The sequence below is a fragment of the Chelonoidis abingdonii genome, chromosome 1 (genome assembly GCF_003597395.2).
Source record: "Chelonoidis abingdonii isolate Lonesome George chromosome 1, CheloAbing_2.0, whole genome shotgun sequence".
In the NCBI taxonomy this organism is placed as follows: domain Eukaryota; kingdom Metazoa; phylum Chordata; order Testudines; family Testudinidae; genus Chelonoidis; species Chelonoidis abingdonii.
The window spans coordinates 78437930-78464134 of NC_133769.1; the positions used below are offsets into that span (position 1 = coordinate 78437930).

The following is a 26205-nucleotide window of genomic DNA, read 5'->3' on the forward strand; positions in this document are numbered from 1 at the left end:
TGGGACCAAGGCTGTTCAACATATAGATAAATAATCTGGGAAAAGCAGTAAATGGTGAGAGGCAAAGTTTGCAGATGATACAAAATTACTCAAGATAATTAAATACAAAACTGATTATGAAGAGTTACAAAAGGATCTCACAAAACTGGATGACTGGCTAGAAAATGGCAGATGCATACAGTGTTGATAAATGCAAAGTAACGCATCGTGGAAAATATAATCCCAATTCTACATACAAAATGATGGGATCTAAATTAGCTGTTACCACTTAAGAAAACGATCTTGGAGTTACCAGAGATAGTTCTCTGAAAACATCTACTCAGTGTGCAGCAGCAGTCAAAAAAGCTAACAATGTTAGGATCAATTAAGAAAGGAATAGATAAGACAGAAAATATCATAATGCCCCTATATAAATCCATGGCATGCCCATATCATGAATGTGTGTGGAGTTCTGATCACCCCATATCAAAGGAGATACATTAGAACTGGAAAAGGTAAATGATGAAGGGGTATGGAACAGCTTCTGTATGAGGAGAGAGATTAAAAAGACAGACTTTGCAGCTTAGTAAAGAGACAACTAAGGCGGATATGAGAAAGGTCTATAAAATCATGAATGGCATGAAAAAGTGAATAAGAAAGTGTTGTTTACACCTTCTCACAACACAAAAACCAATGGTCACCCAATGAAATTAACAGACAGCAGGTTTAAAACAAATAAAAGTACTTATTACTTATTCACACAACGCACAATCAAACTGTAGAACTTGTTGCTAGCAAATGTTATGAAGGCCAAAACTCTAATGGAGTTCAAAAAAGAATTAGATAACTTCATGTCGGATATGAAGCCAACATGGTCGGGGATGCAAATCCATGCTCTCGGTGTCCCTAGCCTCCAACTGCCAGAAGTTGGGAATGGGCGGCGGGGATGGATCACTCAATGATTGCCTGTTCTGTTCATTCCCTCTGAAGCACCTGGCATTGAGAAGACAGGATACTGGGCTAGATGAACCATTGGTCTGATCCAGTATGACCATTCTTATGATGTTCTGTGTCTGCCATCTGTCGAGTTTGCTCTGTTGATTGTTGGGCTTTTTTTTTTTGATGAACAAACTGTAGATGCTGATGGTTTCTGTTGAACTCTCTGCAGGTTTTGATCATATATGACCTGAGCAATTAATTTTTCTTCATTTCAACAGCTGGAGTTTTCCATCCTTTTTTCCCCTCCATTCACTTTGACACAAACATGGGCACCAGGTCATAAACCCAGAAGTTCTCTAACTAGTGAAATCTGTTGTAAAAAGATTTGTAAGCTTTTTTTGCTTTTTTATCTGATTTGACTATTCTCCTCATGGATGGCCACTTTACAGATAGGTCCTTTTCCAAAGTCAGAACTGTAGTTCTGAGCTGTTTTCCCACCAGGAACTGTGCTGGACTATATCCAGTAGCGGTTATTAGTGTTGATCTGTAGCTCAGAAGAGCAAGGAACGGATCTTCCTGCTGTAGGATTTTCTTGGCTATCTATAGAGCTCTACCAGTCTCCCCATTCATTTTTGGATAATGTGTGCTGCTAGTAATATGATTAAAATCATATCTCATTCGAAATGTCTTAAATTCCACTGCTGTGAACTATGGTCCATTGTCCATCACTAGTTGTTCAGGAATACCAAAATATGCAAAGCTGCACGTCAGTTTCTTGATAACACTGCAACAGGTTGTGTCTTTCAAGTAAATTATTTCTATATACCAGGAAAAATAGTCCACTACGACCAGGTAACAATGTCCTTTGAATTCACATAAATCTGCAGCTTGTCTTTTCCAAGGTCTGTCTGGTAAAGGTGCTGTTATTAAAGCGTCTTTGTGTTGTGTCAGTCTGATAGTTCTTCAATGTTCACATGCAGACAGTGTATTTTTTATATCCTTGCTTATGCCCGGCCACCATCCTGACTGGCTGGCATTTAGTTAGTCCTTGATGTCCTTCATGGATGAGGTTTAGGATTTCTCCTCTTATTTAGTTTGGAATTACAGTGTAATTGCCTTTAATCATGAGTCCATTTGACTTGCTTAATTGTCCACATACTACAGAGTAGTCTCTTGTCACTTCCTTGGTGTCCTTTAGATACTCTGGGTAGCTAGGCCTAACATAACTTAGAACTCCTTGAAGTTGTGTGTCTGTGAATGTTGCTTGTTGTAGCTGAGGTAGTCTCTTTTCTGACACTGGTCTGTATGTGTTCACAGCATCTATTTACTCATTAACTTCATCTTTGAGCTCATGGATAGTTGAGGGTGACGCTGGGCTCCAAGACAGAGTAGTGTCTGCTACTATCAGATTTTTTCCAGGAACATATTTAGCAATTGGGTTCAATTACACTAACCTTATCAATGGATGACGGTATATCAGCAATGCTTGATCCTGGTCTTTTCAGTTGATGAGGGTTACAAACAGATTATGGTCTGTTATCAGCATAAACAAATCCAGTCCACAAAGATATCTGTAAAAGTTCTCACATGTCCATATGCTTGCTAGGTACTCCTTTTCTATCTGTGCATATTTTTTTTCTGCTTCTGTGAATGTGAGAGCAAAATGCAACTGGCTTCCACTGAGCTCCATGTTGTTGCAATAATAAATCACACAGGCCATAGCTGCTTGCAGAAATCACACTGCTGATAGTGGGAGGGAAGGGCAGAGTGAGGGCATGTAACAGGTTGGGACTCACCAGCTGGCACCTCCTGCTGGTGACTCTAGGAATTAGCTCTGTCCAGTGGAGCTCCCCCTCCTGGTGGTGTCCCATCTGTCATTCTGCCCTCCGTTGCTGTCTCTGGACCTGCGTTGTTCCCTGCTCAGCGGCGTCCTCTTCAAGGACACTGCCCTCCGGCAGTGTCCCTTAGTCCATCTGGACCCCCTTCCGGGGGTCAGTGATCAGCAGTTCTACACTCCAGCCATCGTGTCCAACAACCCTCTGAGTCCAATCCCTCTTGTCAGGGATCTGGCGTAGTCAAATGGCCGCTCCCTACGGCCAATGGGTGGGTGTACTGCAAGGAGTGAAGCGCGGGACCCAGGCCTGCCCTCTTCTCTGGGTCCCGGCCCAGGGACCCTCTGGCAGCAGCCTCACTGTCCTCCTCCTCTCCCCTTGTCTGTCTGCTTTCTTGGGCTGTTTTCTCTACGGCCCCTTGCACCCGCTAGGCCCTTCCTTTCAGGGCCTGCAGCCTGGCAGGTTATGGGCTCAAGCTCCCTAGCCTCCCCAAGCCTGGCCAGCACTGCACTGTCCACGGTGCTAGTCTCCTCCCTTGGAGACTGACCTTTCCCTGTTGAAGGCCTGGGGCAGACTGACTACTCCTGCTGTGGGCAGCCTTTATATACATCTGAGCCTGGCCCTGATTGGCTGTCTCCAAACTGGGCCCTGATTGGCTCCCCGTCTGCGCAGGCGCCCTGGCCTGCCACAGCCCACTCTCACAGGGAGTGGGGCAGTCTGCCCCATTAAAGGGCAGCTGGCTTCAGAGTGTTACCAAGCATGCTGAGTACAAGTCAAGCAGCAAAGCAGTGGGGGGAGGGGGCAGTATCTTCACCCCCCCCACACACACACATCACCTCTAGCTGCTTGCATCTGCACTGACCGCTGTGGATTTGTTCACATCATAGTACTTGAGAACTGGAGGTATTGAGATAATTTCTTTTACCTTTTTGAAGGCAATTTCTGTCAGACTTTAATAGTTCACTCAGTGGTTTTATCATTATAAAAAGGTCTTGAATCAATGAAGGCCATTTACCATCCCTAGCACGTGTCTCAGTTCTGGTACATTCACTGGTGTATTCAATTCTCAAATTGCTTTTACCTTCTCAGGGCTAGGACTGATTCTATCTCTGTTTACTGTCTGTCCCAAAAACTTGATTTGGGATAAGCAGAAAATGCACATTTTTCTTGTTTAGCTTCAGTTCAGGCTGACTGATTAAGATTAGACCTTCATTGAGGGTTTTGTTGTTTTCTTCCACGGAAAACCCATACATCATAAAGTTATCCAGTAAGAGTACAACTCCATTTGTGTTTTGCCATCTTCCTTTGGAAAATTTCAGGCTCACTGGTAATCCCAAAAAGTAATCTTTGAAAGCAAAATCTTCCAAAGGGTGTGATAAATGTAGTCAGTTTAGCATTTCTAAAGTGGAATGGATAGGCTGAGGAATATCCTCTGTAAACAGCATGATTCCTAGGAATGTAGCTTCAAGGCTGGCATGACTATTGTTGTGACTAATGTTACTTCCTCCCCATGACATGGAAATCCCTGCTGAGAACGTAAAAGTGAGAACCCATGTTTGGGACCTAACTGGCAGCAGAGCACATGAACATGCCAAACTACCATTGGGGAATGAAGGGCATTTAGAGGCACTTCAGCTCTGTGTCTGATTGGTGACCTACAGGGATAAAAGAACCGTCATGGCCTATCTATCCTTTTACTGTTCTGCCTCTATACAGGGCTTGTAATGCAAGGATATATGCAGCCTCAAACCAGTCAATTTTTGTAGCAAAATTTTCTTTTGTGAAGGTCCTTCATGGAAGATGATAAACTAGCCCCAAGTCTTTGGAAGATATCTTTGCTCAAAAAGTCACAGAATGAATAGCATGTAACACATTATTGTAAAACACTTTGGGATCTCTTCTTTACAAAAAATGAGACATGTAAACACATTCTATTAAATCAACAAGCTCTTCATGGTTGTTTCTGAGGTAGAATAAGGATTGTGTGGTATTTTGACTGCACTGAGGACATTGTGTAGCTTTTGACACCAAGAGAATACAGAATTGGCAGCAAAACTCCAACTTTTAGGTTGCTAAGAACCTAAAATTTAACAATTACAGCACAGTTAGATACATAAAGAATGAACAGAAAATTGATATATGATGTGACAAAACAAACACAGTGAAAAACAATACTAATTATTTTTTGTAGATAGTGCAAATGGAGTTTGTTGCAAAGTCTTCCTCAACTAACTCACCCATGGAAATGCTTAAAGATGTGATGCACTTAAGCTTCCCAGAAAATACAGCATGACTACAGAAGAATGATTTCCGAAGACTTTTGAATAATGTTATTAATATAATGTATGTGTGACCAATAATATTTTAAAAGACTCAATCATTTTCCCCATGAGTGGCATTCTTTATAAAGCACTTAAACAAGGTAATTTTCAGTGACAGCAATTAGATCCCCCACTCTTGCACATTCTTCTCATCTGTTTATATAAAATATGGTCAAACTGACTGTTGATTAATTTTTGTCTAAACCTTGTCAGATCTTAAAAGCCCACCAGAGTAGGCATTAGAGCCAAATCCTGCTCCCATTATAGTTACTAGGATTTGCTTATTGAGTTCAATATAGCAGTATCAGGCCTTTAGTGACTACAGTACATGGAATGGAGACCCTCAAAGGAATAGCCAGATGCTGCGACATCTGTTCTTGGGGACATGGTCTGTGGCAATGACAATCACATTAGCATTGTTCTTTCTGAGTAAATGTGAAGTTAAAGCCTCAGCATGATGCATAGAGATATTGTGCTGTTGCACTTGCTGTCTCTGAGATGACAAGTAAAACTCAGACCCTGACCACTTGTAGTTATCCCAAGGCAACTTTCACAAAAGGATGTTATCAGCGTTGATGCCATAGCCAAAATTTCTACTTAGATATTTAGAGTGCGTCCGGCTGAAAAAAAAATCTCCTTTTTAATTTTAATTGTTTTTCCCCCACTTTCCCCTCTTAAAATACTGTTGTGTGGCTTTGCATCAAATCCCATTACAGCAATGACTCCACTGCAGTTGCTGTTATACTGTGTAGGTAGGAATCATTGCCTCCACCAGTGAAACACAACCAAGCTACCGTGATAGAATCTGTTACAACATGACACAACAGTATTTTAGTGTTGTAAGTCAACATGTGAAAGCTAACATTACAAATGAAAATTTTCAATTAGGCAGAATACACACATCTGGTTAGGATTTTTGGTCAGAATACTAAGGCCAGTCTGCTTGGGCAAAGACCCTGTTGTACTTTCTCAAAAGCATTTGGAATAACTTTGTGTTGTCTGGCCAACATTCTCCCTGCAAAATAAAACAGGTTTGAATGTCCAAAGGTCAGATTCTCCCCTCTGTTGCACAAGACTATATACAGCAGAGGGGAGACTGTGGGCCATTTTCACTAATATTGCCCAGCTGGTTTATGTATTGCTCCACTGCAGGGACTGTGGATGGGGGGGGAGTGTATGGCTGGGCCATCCCTCTGGTAACCCATAACAACACTGTGCTAGTGGTTAGAACACAGATAGAGATTTATAGGCTCCTATTGCCCTAGAAATAATTAGCTTAGCCTTTCACCTCAAATGATAGAGGCTTATGATTTTAGATCCAGGCGTACAGGTTCAATCATCACAGATTACTTGAGCAGGGATGTTACACGTATATGTAAATGTTGTAAAAGCCGTTTGGAACTGTGGGCAGCCAGTAGAAGACAGAATGACTTTCAGCTCTAACTTGCTTTGGCAAGAAATATGGTAATAGGACAATACAGGATATGGGGCACGTGGTAGAAGTAGCTTATTGTCACCTTTATACTCCCCTTCAATGTTTTACCAAGTGTACCTTGGCCAGATCAGAGAAACTGTTTTGGTATTTTATATAGGTCTATATCTATAGAGACATGCACATACAGCTAACATATATGGAGGTAATACCCATGTGATACATTTTTCATGCATCTTTGGCTGCCACATTGGCTCTTTACCTTCTAATCTACCTCCTCCTAATCAGGGCTGCTCAAAAATGTTGAATTAAACATATTTCAATTGTAAAATAAGGTTTTATCTAAATCTGAATTTTCCATGGGAAAAGACAGATTTCAGCAAAATTTTCTGCCAGGAAAAACAAAAGGAAACATTTTGTTTGGGGATGACATTATGCATCCCTCTGAGCTACTACAGTGCCTTATGGGAGTTGTAGGTGAGGAAACCCCATGCCCCCATTCTGTATTATGGACCCAGCTTCTGAGCCAGACTACATCTTCAATGATTCACCACAGTCTCAACCTGTGGCTGAGCTATCGCAGTTCATCATGGACAAAACATTTAATCTTAGGTCAACAAACTGAAATTAAATGTTTCATTTCAAGAATGTTTAAATGTTTTGTTTTGACGATGAAATGAAACAAAACATTTCCAAAGTGAATTTTTCTGACTTTTTCATTGTGTGAAAAGTTTTGATATTTCAACTTTTCATCCTATTTGAGATTAAAACAACTGTCAAAATATCAGAATTTCCCACAGTACAGAAATTCCATTTTTCAATCTGTCCTCTCCTAAACTATTCTAAGGGCTTGATTATGAGGCAAGTTAGTATGTGGCAAATCAGGCTTCGAATTTACAGAGCACTAGCTTGCTGCACATTAACTCACCCAGTGGACCCTGCTACAGTGCACTAAATGTTCTGCAGGACTTTTGAAATGGGAGTATATCACAGTGTGATGTCGAACTGTTAGTGCACTATAGCAGGGTCCACGCAGGACATTATTTCATGGCAAGTTAGTGGGCTGTAGATTTTTACAGTTTAGATTTACACTCTGGGTTACCATACACTAATGTCCCATGTAGACAAATCCTAACATTCCATACCTCTGCTCTGAATAGCATCAAGCAGACACCATTCATTAAAAAAATCAGTCTGTTACAAAACAGTTTCCTTTTTCGCTACCCCAGATGTGGAATTCTCCCCTCCACCCCCAGTTAGACCTGTCCTACACCCAAAATTTATAAGATTCAGTTATAAGCAAGTCACACCTTTTCCATACATTAAAATGCCATGAACTTAAAGTCAGTTAATGTGCAGCCCTGACAAGGCGGAAATAGAAGCATTACACCTTTGGAAAGGGGATACTTCTAGCTTCTAGGTATAGGATCTGGAATCATAGAATTGTAGGACTAGAAGAGCCCTCGACAAGTCTTCTAGTCCAGTCCCCTACACTAAAGGCAGGACTAAGTATTATCTAGACCATTGTGACAGGTGTTTGTCTAACCTGCTCTTAAAAATCACCAATGACAGAGATTTCACCTCCTCCCTAGGCAATTTATTTCAATGCTTAATCACCCTGACAGTTAGGAAGTTTTTTTTCTAATGTCCAACCTAAACTGCCCTTGCTGCAATTTAAATCCAAAATAAGCCCTTTTTTCTTCAGCTGCATCACATCACTAAAGTTCTTTATATATTAACCTCATGAAATCTCTTACATACGTGTTTGCTGAATTTCTGTAAATAGTATGTATGGTTGTAAACTACTGGCAGTTCTCAGGACTTGTTATTTATTATACAACTAAATGCTAGAAACTACTATGTAGCAGAAATCCTCTACTGCTTTTACTTTTTTCAGCCTTTAAAATACCATAAACCCTACTAATCTCCAAAGGATATTACTGACAATACTCTTTTATGCAAATTATGCTACAGCCAAAAGCTCACTAAACCTAAACCTAACAGACAGCTAAGAGAAGTTACTACATATTGATACACACACACATATAAACACAAATACATAAATACATCTATATACCCTTCCTTAAAATGCATTTTAGTAATGATTACCTTAATAAAATATCACTTATTGCTAGCTAAACACAGATACACTTTAGGCTAGACTTTAAATAAGTGTAGGTGACTTTCACGTAATATTGCACCTGCTAGTCAAATCCAATATGAAAAGACATAACCTGCAGTGTTCAACACATCTAATAACAATGAAAAAACATACTATTCAATGAATATAACTAAATGTATTCATAATTTTTTGTGGACTACCACTCCTCAAATATTAATTTGTGGAGAGTATTTTCAAACTCTTGCAGGACTTGCACAAAAACAGATGTGCATTTACATTTTAGAAATCTGTACAATGAATACTATAAGAATTCCCTGGCATTCTAGATCAAAACCTCTAACATGTAGTCAAGTATCAGAGGGGTAACGTTAATGTACAATGAATACTATAAGAATTCCCTGGCATTCTAGATCAAAACCTCTAACATGTAGTCAAGTATCAGAGGTGATGTAATTAACACCACCCTATACTGAAAACCTACCGACCGTTATGCCTACCTTCATGCCTCCAGCTTCCATCCGCGGCACATTCACATGATCCATTGTCTACAGCCAAGCACTGAGGTACAACCGCATCTGCTCTAACCCCTCAGACAGAGACCAACACCTACAAAATCTCCACAAAGCATTCTCAAAACTACAATACCCGCACGAGGAAATAAGGAAACAGATCAACGAGCCAGACGTGTACCCGAAGCCTCCTACTGCCAAGACAAACCCAAGAAGAAACCAACAGACTCCACTGGCCATCACATACAGCCCCAGCTAAACCCTCCAACGCATCATCAGGGATTTACAACCCATCTGGACAATGATCCCAAACTTTCACAGTCTTGGGAGGCAGGCCAATCCTTGCCACAGACAACACGCCAATCTGAAACGTATTCTCACCAGCAACTGCACACCGTACCATAGTAACTCTACTCAGGAACCAATCCATGCACAAACCTCGATGCCACTCTGCCACAATATCTACACCAGCGACACCATCACAGGACCTACGCAGATCAGCCACATCATCACCGGTTCATTCACCTACACGTCCACCAGTGTAATATACGCCATCATATGCCAGCAATGCCCTCTGCTATGTACATCGGCCAAACTGGACAGTCACTACGGAAAAGGAATAAATGGACACAAATTCAGATATTCAGGAATGCAATATACAAAAAACCTGTAGGAGAGCACTTCAACCTCCCTGGCCACACTATAGCAGACCTTAAGGTGGCATCCTGCAGCAAAAAACTCAGGACCAGACTTCAAAGAGAAACTGCTGAGCTTCAGTTCATTGCAAATTTGACACCGTCAGCTCTGGACTAAACAAAAGACTGTGAATGGCTTGCCAATTACAGAACCAGTTTTTCCTTCCTTGGTTTTCACACCTCTACTGCTAGAACAGGGCCCCATCCTCCCTGATTGAACTAACCTCGTTATCTCTAGCTTGCTTGCTAGCATATGTATACCTACCCCTGGAAATTTCCACTACCTGCGTCTGACGAAGTGGGTATTCACCCACGAAAGCTCATGCTCCAAAATGTCTGTTAGTCTATAAGGTGCCACAGGATTCTCTGCTGCTCTAACATGTAGTAACTTTTAAAAAGTCAAGTACTAATGTCTAGTTAGGAGAGAGAACTGATGTTGCTACCTCTTCAGTTACAATTCCGCAGCATGAAATTGCAATTTGAGATGCCCATATTTTCTTAGCAATTACTTGCTTCTTGAAATACACAGCACGGACTAGCATCTCCATGTGTGGGAGATATGTTTGCTTAGTGTTTAATGGAAAGAGGTGTTTATGCCAGTCATGTAATTTCCATGGAACTGTTTTATAACAAAAACTACTAGTGGCCACAGATAAGCTCTGATGACCTTATTTTTATGTAAAATCTTTACTAACCCCCCCTCCGGAATGAAGCTAAGAAATGAAATATGAACATTTCAGTTGTTAGTCATGCTTTGTCGAAGATTTTCTTTGGATGCCCTACTTTCAGTATGTACAGTACACTCCAAGAACTGAGAAACAATATTGCTGCTCTGCGGTATCGTAAGTGTGGTAAAGCAAAGAGATAGCCTGCTGAATAAGCTTCTTTCCATACTGTACCTTTTCATCCAAAGCCTTATGGTGCTCAAACAGAGATTTCAGTGCTTTGAGAACTTCAACTTCACTGGAAACTCCTGAGGGGGACTGTGCTTGCCGTTTCACTACCGTCATCCTCAGAGACCTTTCATGTCTTGAAACAAGGCACTCCAAATGCTCCAGTAACAGCTGTTGGGTTTAAACATAAAGGGACATCATTCATTTGTACCTAAATGTCATAAGCATTATAATTACAAACTGCATGCTACCAACTGACAATGACTTTGGCAACCTCCCTAGCTGAGGAAGCCTATGACTCTATTAAAGATACAGCCAACATTCTCTGACTCCAAGTCAGAGAACATGATAGAAAATAAAAAAAAGAAATTTTATTCAGATCTTCTTAAAAAACTGCTGTGAACATGTGAAAACAACAATTTGCTCTACTTAGATTTACTGTTGCCTGTCTAAAATCCACTTAATATATTTAAATGATTTTTTTAGTCACAGTAATGAGTGGAATGTTAATAACAAAAATAACTAATATAGCCAACCAACTAATGCAGTCTATAATTAATGACTGAAAATCAGACCCTAATTGTAATCTGTATTTAATTTATACTAAAACTTACTTAACAGAGAATGCAAAAACAAGCAATGTATTTTCATTAAAGTTGTAAAACACTGTATTTATTCTAAATGCATGTTTTATAGCTAATGGTGCATGTTAATATGGCAAGCTCTAGAATATTCACTGTTTTTGTTATGGAAAGTGGAATGTCCATAAACGTCGTTAAGTACATTCTTTGTGATTTCTAGCCTACATTCAGCTGAAGAAAATGTTAGAATCATATTTTTATGGACATCTTTTTGCTGATATATCGAAAATCTATCTATTTTTATAAGGATATCAGTGCCATCCCTGTAGTATCTGAGCATGAAAGTGGTAAGTTATATCTGTATTAAAAGTGAATGGCTAACTTCAAGAGTCATACTGTATAATAAGAATACTTTAATTACAGTATAATCACAATAGTATTCCTTTTCAACATGCAATTACATCTATTTCATATAACTGGAAGCTTAAAAGTTACATGACTGATTTACTTATTACTCCTTTGATGTGGTTCTTAATACATCTACTATCAGAACACAAATCTATTTACTACATATATGTTTGCATATATTTATTCTCAGTCATATAGTTAACTTTGCAGTCTTATGAGTTAGTGATGATAATAGGTATGACAGAAGCATAACCAGAGCATAATTGAACTATAATGACAATGTCACTATACCGAAATTACAGTATCCTTAATAAAATGGGAGCGAATCATGTTTACCATTACTGTACTTTAAAAACACATTCTGCCAGTAGTTTACAACCATTCACCAAACACATATATAAGAGATTACATGAGGTTAATATATAAAGAACTTTAGCAATACCATACAGCTGAAGAAAAAAGGAAAACGTTTTGCCATTCTGGAGTTAAGAAAGCAGATTAACAAAAGCAATCCACATGAAAAGATGTGCATGAGCTTGCTGTACTGCAGTGGTGGACAATCTGCTGCCTGCGGGCCACACAGGGCCCATCAGGGTAATTCGCTGGTGGGCCACGAGACAGTTTGACCATCCATAGGCACTGTCGCCCGCAGCTCCCAGTGGCTGTGGGTCACTGTTCCCAGCCAATGGGAGCTGTGGGAATTAGTGCAGGCTGCCAGGAAATGGCGAAGCACAGCCACTGGGAGCTACAGGCAGCCGTGCCTGTGGACTGTCAATGTAAACAAACTGTCTCACGTCCCGCCAGCAGATTACCCTGACAGGTCCCAGGTTGCCCACCACTGCTCTACTGGGTCGTTGGCTGATGTAACGCACGCTGAGGGATGGCAGATGCAGGCTTTTTGACACAGGTTTGGCAAGCAGCTTTAAGGTGCAAACAGGTTTGGAGTCCCACCGAGGAAAAACTGATGAGGGGCCATGCTAAAATACTGATTCACATTAGCAAGGGAGCACAGTCTTAAATTCACTCCTGTTCAGAACTGCACTTACACATGTGCTGAACCGCTTTCCTAAATGTTGGCCTAAATTAGAGCATCTCCAGGCCATGTTTCTTCCTGGTCCAGTGACTCTTCATTGCTGCACCACTTTAGTGGAGTCTAAACAATCTGACCCTACATTTCACAGTTATCATTACACACAAAATATTTAGTTAACTAGAACCTCAACTTAAAGGTAACATTAAAGATTAAATATGTATAATAATAATAAAAAAAAAAGCAAAGAATCCTGTGGCACCTTATAGACTAACAGACGTTTTGGAGCATGAGCTTTCGTGCGTGAATACCCACTTCGTCAGATGCATGTAAAATAAAAAAAAAGACCCCCTAATATCTGAAAAAATTGAAAATGACATTTAAGAGAGAGATAAATATTCAAATACCCTCACACTAAATCATAAAATCTGTGAAATTGATGTACCTGTGAAAAATATTCTTTTGCATATTTTATCATATAAAGAGAAATAAGCTGACATCATAGATAAGTGTTGAAGGAACCATGGGGAATTATACAGACTCCTTGCAAACATTCAACATCCATTATTACTGTACTGCTTACGGAAGTGTTTCAGCTAATAGTTGTTCATTTTTCTGGACATTAGCTCTGAACACTGGCCTTTTGCTAGCCACATGAATGCTCAAGAGGATATGTCCACATTCTCTAGCTTAACAATGAGTTTAGTTATGCTTTTCAATAGAAATTGACTCCCTACTGAAAGTCCCATATTTTTTTTCCCCACAATCTATAAAGACAATGGTTATGGCAGGGTTAAGTTGGCTGACATGACGGTCTTATTAAATGATACTCCCAAAGGATCATCCAATGGTTAGAGTACTAGCCTGGACCATGGGAGAATGGGGATTCAATTTTCTGCTCCACTACAGACTTCCTGTGTGGCCCTGGGCAAGTCACTTAGCAGTTTAGTGCCTCGGTTTCCTATCTGTAAAAAAGGGGATGTGACTATAAATATTTAAAAAGAGTGCAAAGTGCTCAGATACCATGGCAATGAGGACCACATAAGTCCCTAAAAGATAGATACTGTAGATGTTCATGGGCGGCAAGGAATGTTTAGGATATGATTAGGAGAGGTAAATTATAGTATTTGTCTTCAGGGTACTGCAAGGATTGTCTGTTCTATTTATCCCTATGCACAAGAATGTGCCTCTGTGTTTTCTGGGGCAGAGTGGTTCTGCAAAAAGTGTTCCAGCATGACCAAATGGCTAAATTTCACAATGGACCCTAGGTTTTTCACCTCTAGGTTTATATTCATGACTACTGAAAAATTCCAACATTAATCTTCAGCTAGCTGGCCCACTTTTGCCTGTGTTGTTAACAGGGCATTGGAGCGGAGCCCGGAGCTGGAGTGCAGAGCAGCTCCGGAGAAGTGGAACTGCAGGTTTTTGCCTGGAGCTGGAGCAGAGCTGGAGCACAGATCCAAAGCCCTGGTTGTTAACCCCAGTTGTTCTACCAGAACCCTATAGTCACCTGAACAAGTGAAGAGAGAGTCTAAGCTGGAGTGCGAGCTCCTCATTGTCTCTTGACCACTTTTCTTCTTTTTCTTTGATAGATCAGGTGTTTTTGTATTTTGATTTTCAGTTAGAGACAAATCTGAAGCTCCATTTACATCTATACATGGCAAACGGCTACTTGTTGATCATTTCTTCTTAAAGAATATGTTTTGAATGAACTGCTACATATCCAGGTAGGTAGCAGAGGTGCAGAAAACTGCCATGTTAATTATCCTCTGCTTAAAATCTTTTATAATGGCCCTAAATTGCAAAAATAGATTGTAATGTATAAGAATTATATACTACCCGGTTCAGAGCTCAGACTGCAGCCCTTTTTCAGGGCTGTTAAAGTGGAGTTATTCAGATTCAAACTCAGTTATACTAGTTCCGTATCAAGTACACTCAACAATTCAAAATGCCAACAATCTTTCATATTGTTCACTCTTCTAACGTTTCAAAAAGCTGAGATTTCATAAGATTATTAGCCATATTTGATAACAGGTAATGAAACTAGTTGACCCCCCCCCCACGCTTGTCTGAATTTTCCCTGAAAATACCGTAGAGCAAATGTAAATTTTTCTCCATATACATTTTTTCCTTTTTTGTAATTTTAGGAAGTAAACAAGCATTCAGAGTGTTTTGTTTTATTTCATGTGAACATTTGTATGGCAGTAAAAACAAAAAAAGTTAATCTATTAATAAAGAGCTTAAACCATGGGCCACATTTTCAAAAGAACTCAGTGCCCACAACTGGGGGCCACATTTTTAAGAAAGCTTAACTCCCACTTGGGCACTTCATGTAGGTTCCTGTTTTAAAAAATGATCTGCCACCAGCCGTGGAGCACACCACTTCATGTAGGAGTCTAAATGGGAGCACAGCTCTTGAAAACTTGATGTAAGCTGTTTTCTGAGGTTTTTTGAAAATGTGGCCACAAATGTTCAACTAAGTATAATCAGTTATCAAAGCAGAAATATACAACGTGAACAGAAGCCTTGTGTTTCTAATAATGTTTTCAGTATTAGTGTGTGTTGAGAATCAAACCAGTTAACCACACTGTATCTTCCCCAAATGTCTCCTTAATCGTAAAACTTGCCGTATCTGTAACATACATTTTATTGTGAACCAATAAAGGGTCAGGAAAATTTATCCCATGTTCCATTGTGCACAATGATACCTGTAGGGTTGCCGAGTGTCCAGTTTTTTACTAGAACACCCGGTCAAAAAGGGACCCTGGCAGCTCCAGTCAGCACTGCTGACCAGGAGGTTAAAAGTCTGGTCAGCAGCGCAGCTGGGCTAAGGTAGGTTCCCTGCCTGCTGTGGCTCTGCGCAGCTCCCAGAGGCAGTGGCATGTCCCCTCTCTGGCTCCAATGCATAGGTGCAGCCAGGGAACCAATGGGAGATGCAGGGGTGGTGGCCTCCAGATGACGCAGCACGCAGAGCCACCTGGCCATGTTGCCGCATAGGAGCTGGAAGGGGGACATGCTGCTGCTTCTGGGAGCAGCTTGTGTAATCGCCACCTGAAGCCTGCACCCCTTACCCTCTCCCGTGTCCCAACCCCTTGCCCCCATCCTGATCCCTCTCCCACCCTCCAAACCCGTTGGACCCAGCCCAGAGCACCCTTCTGCACCCCAAACCCCTCATCCCCAGCACCACCCCAGAGCCTGCATCCCCAGCTGGAACCTCACCCCCTTGCACCCTACTCCTCTGCCCCAGCCCTCCAAACCCCTCAGTCCCAGCCCAGAGTGCCCTCCCGCATCCTGAACCCCTCTTTTACAGCTCCACCCTAGAACCCACACCCCCAGGCCAGAGCCCATACCCACTCCCACACCCCAACCCCTACCTCAGCCCAGAGCCCCCTCCCATACTCCAAACCCCTCAGCTCCACCCCTCAGCCCAGAGCCCCCTCCTGCACTCCAAACCTATCATCCTTGGCCCCAACCCAGAGCCTGCACCCCCAGCCAGAGCCCTCATCCCCTCCTGCACCCCAACCCCCTTAGCCAGCCTAATGAAAATGTGCAAGTGAGTGAGGGTGGGGAGAGCGAGCAACAGAGGGAAGAGGGACGGAGTGAGTGGGGGCAGGGCCTTGGATAAGGGGCATGGCAGGGGCAGGGCCTCAAAAGAGGAGCAGGGCAGGAGCAAGGCAAGTGTGTTTGGTTTTGTGCAAGTAGAAAGTTGGTAACCCTAGATACATGGTTACTTCATTCAAACATGAAGATCTATATATTCCATAGAGTTACATTCCTGAAGCACATGTCAGCAGAATACAGTAAGATTTCATGTCGCAACAGTTTTGCAAAAGAGCTGGTCTTAGAGTCACAGCATAACAGGTCTGTTAAGAACAGCTTTAGAATTTTTAAAAAATGATAATTAAAGGTTCACTTTAATCAGCGTCAAGAGGTGCTGCAGACAGTTTGTTCTTTCACACTGTGTCATGCTGCACCGACATTAGAACTGCCACTGGGATAGCTGCATGGCAAAGAAAAGAAAATGGAGTTCTGCAGCTGCAGCAAGAAGTCTGAATGTATCCAGCAAAGTATCAAATTGTTGCTATGATTTTTCTATTGGAAAAACAGTTTTTTCCAATGCATGATAAAGAATCTAAAAAGTACAAATGAATTTTACTCCAATCATTTGTGTGTCATAAGATCTCCAAGATGGAATTCATTATTATCTATTGCTGGTAGAGCTACACTTTAAACCCCACAGTGTTAGCAAGTAAACAGTTGAATTAGCATGGTGTGTTTAGAAATCCTGAGTTCTGGTGACCAGAAAGTGAAAAGATCTTTTTGCTATTTTAAAAAACAAACAAACAACCCCACACATTTAAGAATGAACTAAGCACCTTTTAAAAAGTCTAATAAAAACAAAAGCCACGTGTATGGAGAGAGCATTTCTAGGATTTCCATAATTTTCTTCATACATTGTGTAGACAATTAAGGCCCCAAATCAGCAAGGCACTAATACATGTGCTTGATTTTCATGGAACAGAAATATATGCTTAAAGTTAGTAAAGTTAGCTGAATTATAGACTTAACTAGGGAACCTACTCATTTACATAGGTCAGCAATGACATGTGGACTGAGCTTAGACAAGTGCACAGTTATTTTACACATTATGAGCTGGCCCATAAACTGCATAAATTTGAACACATGAATGTGTTTTGAAGGTTTGAGGCTTTAGTCAATACACTGAAATCAATGGGGTTACTCACAGGTTGTAGGCTTTGCAGGAGCTGGGCTTCAGTGAATTAAAAAAATTCTCTTTACTATTTATTTATAGAATATTTATTTTTTAATTCCAATATGCCATTTTACTAAATTGTCAAAACAGCAACAACAGGATAATACACACCTTGAGCAACAGGACGAGAGACAGAGGACTCAAGGGGGAAATCAAGAGAAAAAACTGGGGGAAAGTGGACAGAGGCATAGAAAACTAGAAGTAAAGGAAATATAGGAAAAAAAAGATGATGGTGGAGGAAAATGGATGGGGTGAAGAGAGGATGAAAAAATACGCTTTGAAGAAACATGGACCCTGAATAAGACAGAAGGAAAGATGCATCAAGAGAAAGTGGAGTTCAGGGAAAGAAGAAAGAAAATAAAGTTATTATTTGTTTATTTATTTAATTTATTACAAAGTGTGGTTGATTAATTGTTTTGAAGCAATGATCTAATAATAGTTTAACTATTCACATTAAATCAGGAAAGAGCAAGAATTATACAATGCATTTCATGTATATTTTCAACAGCTTTTGTTCTGAAAAGCTGGCAGGTATGTAATTGATTTGATTAAATAGCATAAAACACACACACTCTGCCTGAAGCAAGTCCTCCTAAGTCCTCTCAGAAACTTGTGCATCTTGCTTTTTTTATTTGATTTGGCAAATTTGTTTAATATGGGCAGGACTGGATTTTCAAAAGCAACTTTGTTATTTAGGAGTGCAATTCCTATTGAAAGTTAACTTAGGTACTTTCTACCCTATGTTGTTAAAATGACTATTTGAATATAAATATATCCAGTATCAATATGTGTTCCAGCATTTTCTAAATATCTGAATCCTACAGAAGTTGTCCTAAATACTGTTATTTTATAGTAAATCACAAAGGCCTAACATATAGCAAAGTTTTATGAAAATATCAGCCCTTAATCTTTAGTTGCAGATAAGTAGTTGTTTGATAATGGCCAGAAAAGACCATTAACCTAAAGATACTGCGACATATACTCTTTGAAAGCAGCATAAAAAACTAATACAATGAGTTCTGCTCTTATTTTTGCAGTATATTATATAAATTAGTTACCATCTGAACAGGTTAATACTAAATTGGTCGTAATCTGGAGTTGGAGGCTTGTTGACGGCAATGGCCAAGGAGATAGTTGTATCTGGATTCATAACCAGACCAGATTGGCCATCAGCAATTCACTAAACTGAGCCACCTAGACAATGTCATCAGCATATCGGAGATATTGAAGCAGAATGGTGTTCTGCTTAACACCACCAACAGCTGCCTCCTCAAGTTTTTCCATCAGTCAATCAATGCCAATATTCAATGAAGGTGACAGAACACAACCTGGCCAAACTCACGTGGAAATAAGAAACCATGCCATGTATCTATTGATGTTGAGCACATGGCAACTTTCAAATACTTGGGAAGGGTCATGAACAGTGCTGGAAGATGCTCGAAAGATGAAGACACTCATATAGCAGGCAACTGCACAATGTTTTGGGCCCTTCTGTGGCCTCTGTGAGGATTTCGTAACATCAGACTTACAGTGCAGCTATAGAGTTATGGAACTATGATTACACCAATTTTATTTTATGGGCAGTGAAACATGGGTGCTGAGAAAGGCTGAAAAGTGGAAAACTGACATTTTCAATTTTCATTGTCAACTGCTCCAAATTAGGTGACAAGACAAGATCAGCAATGAGAATGTTCACAGCGGAAGCCAACAACTGCCTCCACCAGTACTGGTTTGGTTTAGGTGGTTTTCTTGGTGCAAACATATTAGGGTGAAAGACCAACACAATACAAAGTTTACCAAGGAATACTACTGTGATAGATGTGGCAATTTCCTGCTATAACCTTGAAAAAAACTGAATTAAGTTTAAGTATCTATGGAGTCCATTGTATTAAATGCAATGTATGTATTATTGTGGATCAGGATGACCAAAAGACTATATTGAACAATGTGGCAGACAAGAATGGTCTTTTGGGACAATATCTGTGAAATGGATTCTTTGTATGGGTTTACCTAGATTTATTGCTCTGATAACACAACACTATATTCATTTTCACAGTCAAGTCTCTTCAAAAAACATGAATGTTTTAAATGGTTTGTCTTCCTGAGATAAGGTAATCTGTATCTGGTATTTATACAAGAGGGAGGTGTTCTGGTCTAGACAAGACGTTCTTACGGGTTTGTCTCTTGACCCGAGAGCCTTAGAGTTATCATCTGTCTGCCATAGCAATTAACTTTGATTCCAAAGCACGAATTTCAATAACAAATACATATTTTAAACATAGCACAGAAGGAAACAGTATAATGTTAAAGCAAGGTAAAGTTTAAAATGCAGCTTATCTGACTTTGTATAACACCCTTAGGGATAATAAACATGGTATTATGGCTAAAGATGGTTTATCTTCCTGACATTTACTTGTCCTTCGTGACAGAAAGCAGAAACCTCATGCAATTTCCTTAACCAGGCTGAACATTTTATATAGTATATCATATTCTCAACCACCTGGCTATAACATACTTGTAGCTATATCTTAATATTCAGAAAGGGTGCAAACAAGTTTGTAATAACCTAATCTTAAAAATAAGTTATAATGAGAACAGCCATAGTGAGTCAGAACAAAGGTCCATCTAGCCCAGTATCCTGTCTTCCGACAGTGACCAATGCCAGTTGCCCCAGAGGGAATGAACAGAACAGGTATTCATCAAGTGATCCATCCCGTGCCACCCATTCCAAGCTTCTGGCAAACAGAAGCTACGGACATCATCCCTGCTCATACTGGCTAATAGCCATTGATGGACCTAGCCTTTATGAATTTATCTAGTTCTTTTTTTAATGCTGTTATAGTCTTGGCCTTCACAACATCTTCTAGCAAAGAGTTCCACAGGTTGACTATGCATTGTGAAGAAATACTTCCAGACCAATGCTACAAAACTGTCATGTAGATAAGATCTAAATCAGGAACTCTGAGTTTCTCCTCCAACTCTTATTAATCTCGCCTCATATGGAAGCTGTTCCAAACCCCTAATAATTTTTCTTGCCCTTTTCTGTACTTTACTTATTCCACTATATCTTTTTTGAGATGGAGAAACCACTTCTGCACACAGTATTCAAGATGTGGGAGTACCTTGGATTTATATAGTGGCATTACGATATTTTCTGTCTTATTATCTATTCTTTTCCTAATTGATACTAACATTCTGTTAGCTTTTTTTGACTGCCGCTGCACATTGAGTGGATGTTTTCGGAGAACTATCCAGAATGACTCCAAGATCTCTTTCTTGAGTAGTAATAGCTAATTTAGACACATCATTTTGTATGTATTGTTAGGATTATGTGCATTACTTTGCATACATCAACATTGAATTTCATCTGCCATTTTGTTGCCTAGTCACCTAGTTTTGTGAGATCCTTTTGTAGCTCTTCGCAGTCTGCTTTGGACTTAACTATCTTGAGTAGTTTTGTATCATCTGCAAGTTTTGCCATTTCACTTTTTACCCCATTTCCAGATCTGAACTGTACTGGTCCCATTCCAGTACAGACCTTGGAGGACACCAATGTTTACCTCTCCCTATTCTGAAAACTCACCATTTATTCTTACCCTTTATTTTCTAACTTTTAAGCAGTTACTGATCCATGAGAGGACCTTCCTTTATCCCATGATAGTTTACTCTGCTTAAGAGCCTTTGGTGAAAGACGTTGTCAAAGGCTTTCTGAAAAATCTAAGTACACTACATCCACTGGATCCCCCTTGTCCACATGCTTGTTGACCCCCTCAGAGAAGTCTAGTAGATTGGAGAAGCATGATTTCCCTTTACAAAAAACATGTTGACTCTTCTACCACAAATCATGTTCAACTATATATTTGATAATTCTTTTCTTTACTATAGTTTCAACCAATTTTCCCAGGACTGAAATTAGACTTATCAGCCTGTAATTGCTGGGATCACCCCTAGAGCATCTGGGCTAATTTTATTAATAGAATTTCAGCATCAGACCTCTAAATATCTATTATCAGTCTGTGATATGTAACAGACTTTTACTTTTGGTAGAAGAATGGGGGTGGGGGGAAGGACCACTACCAAAGGGTGGTTATTAAGGGATTCTGAGGTCTTGGACTGCTCCATTTGCTGTCTCTTTCCTCTTGTGTTTCAATTTAATATAGTACTGTGTTATGCAGTATGATGTCATTATCTCACACATCCCATTATACTGAGCACATTAGTGTGATTTGTAAACAAGAGGCATAAAATAGCAAGAGGGCAGCATGTGTAGCCACATGAGCTACACATGCATTGAGGCTGCTGAGCTCACTACAAAATCATAATGTCAAGCAGTCACAGAGGTGCTTCCAATCTCATTATATGGGACAAAAGACCTTCTCCACCTGCCATAGTAGTGGCAAGTAGACACAAGATGAGCCATCAATGCCACCTCCCCTTCTCCTTCCCACAGAGACCCTTGTCTTCTTAACCTGGTGCTACATGTACAAGTTTATAATGCATCCATCACTTGTGTTTGAAGGTTAATGAAGATTACATAATTAAATACATGGTCTGAAAGACTGCATTCTCCATTCCTCCGTTATATACCTTCTTTGTGGCTTGTGACAAAAGCCCACTGGTGGGCATAAAAAAGGTGACCTAAATAGAGGGCAAGATCTTGGGAGGAGGACATGGAAAATTACAACAGGTTCATAGAGCAACAAGAGGGATGACAGTGGGGGAATCTGCTTAACATCTTAGATGTCTAAAACAATGTGCAAGGAGCATGGGCAATAAACATGAAGAACTGGAAATATTAGTACATAGGCTAAATTATTACTTAATTGGCATCACAGACACTTCATGGGACAAATCTCATGACTGGAATAGCGGTATGGAGGGTAGCTTGTTCAGGAAAGACAGGCAAGGGGAAAAGGAAGCAACTGTTGCATTCTACATCAAGAATATATACATTTGTTCCAAGGTAGAGAGGCAGAATAGTTGAGTTTCTGAGTGAAGATATGGGGGGGTGGGAAAGAGGGATAATGTCATGTTAGTGGTCTACATAGACCACCAAATCAAGATGATGAGGCATTTTTTGAACTGAAATATCCAAAACACAAGACTTAGTAATAATGGAAGATTATAACTACCATCTGTTGGAAAAACAATATGGCAAAACAAAAAATATCCAGTAAGTTCTTGGAATGTATTGGGGACAACTTTTTGTTTCAGAAGGTGGATGAAGCAACCAAGGAAATGGACATTGTAGACTTGCTTCTGATACACAGAGAGGAATTGGTTGTGAATCTGAAGATTGAAGGCAGTTTGGATGAAAGTGATGGGAAAGGAGTGAGACCAGCAGAATAAGGACAATGGGCTTCAACAAAGTAGACTTTAACAAACTCAGAGAATTGGAAAGTAAGGTCTCATGGGAAGAAAATCTAAGGGAAAATGAAATTCAGGAGAATTGGCCTAATATTAGGCCAAAGACCTAATATTAAGGGGCTATAGCAAACTATCCTGATGCAAAGGAAAGATAGGAAAAATAGTAAGAGGCCAAGATCGCTCCATCAGGAGTTCTTTAATGACCTGAAAAATCAAAAAAGAATCATACAAAAAGGTAGAAACATGGAGAAATCGCTAAGATGAGAACAAAATAAGATGAGCACAAGCATGTAGGGACAAAATCCAAAAGGCTAAGGCACAAAATTAGTTACACTTAGTGAGAGCTATAAAAGGCAATAAATACATTAGAAGCAAGAGACAGATGAAGGGAAATGTAGGTTCTCTACTTAACGAGGAAGGAGAGCAACTAACAGACAACATCAAGAAGGCTGAAGTGTTCAATGCCTATTTTGCTTCAGTCAAGTAACTGTGACCTGATACTTAAAACAATTAACATTAACAAGAAGGGGAAAGGAATGCAAACCAAAACAGAGAAGAACAGTTTAAGAAATATTTAGATAAGTTATATGTATTCAAGTCAGCAGGGTCTGATTAAATGCATCTGAGGGTATTTAATAAACTAGCTGAAACATTCTTTGAACCAGTAGTGATTATCTTTGAAAACTCATGGACAGGTTAGAACCCAGAGGACTGGAAGAGGGCAAACATAACACCTATATTTAAAAAAGGAAACAAAGAGGACTAAGGGGTTTACAGACTAATCAGCCTAAATTGGATACATGGAAAGATACCGGAACAAATTATTGCACAATCAAACTGTAAGCACCTAGAGGATAATAGGATTATAAGGAATAGCCAACATAGATTTATCAAAAACAAATCATGCCAAACCAATCTAATTTCCTTCTTTGACAGGGTTATTGACCTCCTGGATGGGGGTGGGGCGGAAGCTGTAGATGTGATATATCTTGATTTTAATAAACCTTTTGACACAGTTCAACATGACATTCTCATATGCACACCAGAGAAATGCAGTCTAGATAAAATTACTATAAGGTGGGTGCACAAGTGGTTGAAAGACCATACCCAAAAAATAGTTTTCAATGGTTTGCTGTCAAACTGGGATGACTTATCTAGTGGGTTTCTCAGGGGCCAGTCCTGGGTCCGGAACCATTCAATATTTATTAATGACTTGGATAATGAAGAGGAGAGTATGCTTATAAAATTTGCAGGTGACATCACGGTGGGAGGGTTGCAAGCACTTTGGAAGGCAGGATTAGAATTCAAAATGACCTTGACAAACAGAGTCGACCTTTGGGGAAGGCAGCCAGGGTGGGTGTCCCAGGGCAACCTGCCAAAGAAGGCGCCATGCGCTGATCCGGTCCAGCACTCCACCTGCATGCTGCAGCCAAGTGGACATAGCGCTGGTTCCTCTCCACTTGGCCCAGTCCCTCACCCACCACTCCTCTTGGCCAGACCCAGGGCTGTCTTCTCCATTCCCCTGCCCCTCTCCCACTTGCTTCTCTTGGCCAGATGGCTGCCTGAGGGCTCCTGCAAGTAATGGGTGCAGAGAGGCGTCCTCAGCCTCCGTGGTTCCGCTCCAGCCCCACCTCCTCCCACCAGAGGTTTGTACCACTTGGTGGAGCTAGTGTGGGGCAGGAGGGGAGCAGTAGGGGGAGGCTTGGTGGCAGACCCAGGGGTTTCTGGCTGCCATGCATCATGGACAGCTGGGTTTCCCCATGGCACAACCACTGTCTCCTGGGCTCTCGGGCCTCTGCTGGGCCTGGGACAGCACTAGTGGGATTCTGATGCACATGCAGATCCCCATGCCCTTCTCCCCCGGGCCACACCATTATTCAAATGAGGAGGCCAGGGAGCATGGAGGTCTCAGACTATGCTGAGCAGGAGGCAGCACTGGCAGCTAGTGGACCGACAACCTGAGCAGTGGATGCTCCTTTCTCCAGGTAAGCCCCATTGGTCCTGGATCCTGTGGAGCAACTGGAGTCCCATCGCCATTTCTGGGTGCCACAGTTTAAGAAAGAACTGTACAAACTAAAGAGTTCAGAGAAAACCAATAAAAATGATAAAAGGTTTAGAAAATCTGAACTATGAGGAAATATTTAAAAAAAAGTGGCCATTTTTAAGTCTTGAGAAAAAGAAGACTGGAAGGGTATAAAGAAGTTGGTGATCAATTGTTCTCCAATACCACTGAAAATAGGACAAGAAGTAATCAGCTTAATTTGCAGCAAGGGAGATGTAGGTTAGATATTAAGGAAAATGTTCTAACTATAAGGATAGTTAAGCAATGGATTAGGCTTCCAAGGGAGATTGTTGAATCCCTGTCACTAGAGGTTTCTAAGAACAGGTTAGACAAACACCTGTCAGGGATGCCTAGGTATACTTGGTCCTGCCTCCGTGCAGAGAGCTGGACTAGATAACTTCTCGAGGGCCCTTCCAACCCTACATTTCTAGAGTTCCACACTATTTTATTTGCCCCTTCCTGTTTACTTTCCCTCCTTCTTGTCCTTTTATCTTTATGGAAGAAAATTTAAGGTATCTGGGATACTGATAAAATGAAAGTTGTTGCTGGATGTGTTTTACAATTTACACTGCACATAGTAAGATCCATGATTTTACTAGTATCTACAGGAAGGGAGATTACCAGACCCAGGCCAAACATCAATGTGGGCCAATCTCCTGTTCCTAAGAGCCTCCCATTTCAATGCTGTTGACTCCATCAGCTCCTGATGACTGGTATGTCAAGTAGTTCATGATCATAAAGAGAGATGGTCCCTGACACAGCCTGGGTCCTGTCTTAGAATCATAGAATACCAGGGCTGGAAGCAACATCAGGAGGTCATCTAATCCAACCCCCTGTTCAAAGTAGGACCAACCCCAACTAAATCATTCTAGTCAGGGCTTTGTCAAGCCTGACCTTAAAAACCTCTAGGGAAGGAGATTCCACCACCTCCCTAGGTAACCCATTCCAGTGTTCACCACCCTCCTAGTGAAAAAGTTTTTCCTAATATCCAATCTAAACCTCCCCCACTGCAACTTGAGAACATTACTCCTTGTTCTGACATTGGTACCACTGAGAACAGTCCAGATCCATCCTCTTTGGAACCCCCTTTCAGGTAGTTGAAAGCAGCTCCTCAGCCTCTCCTCTTAAGTCATGTGCTCCAGCCCCCTAATCATTTTTGTTGCCCTCCACTGGACTTTTTCCAATTTTTCACATCCTTCTTGTAGGGTGGGGCCCAAAACTGGACACAGTACTCCAGATGAGGCCTCACCAATGTCGAATA

At 40.7% G+C, this 26205-nt stretch overlaps 1 protein-coding gene across 1 annotated transcript in view; it reads right to left on the reverse strand.

The window, feature by feature from the left end:
- The window catches only part of PPFIA2 (PTPRF interacting protein alpha 2), a 647901-nt gene that overhangs the window by 278764 nt on the left and 342932 nt on the right, over positions 1-26205 (reverse strand). The window contains exon 5 of the mRNA XM_075066795.1: positions 10729-10893. Within this exon, the coding sequence (XP_074922896.1) occupies positions 10729-10893 (165 nt within the window). The remainder of the gene's footprint in view (positions 1-10728; positions 10894-26205) is intronic.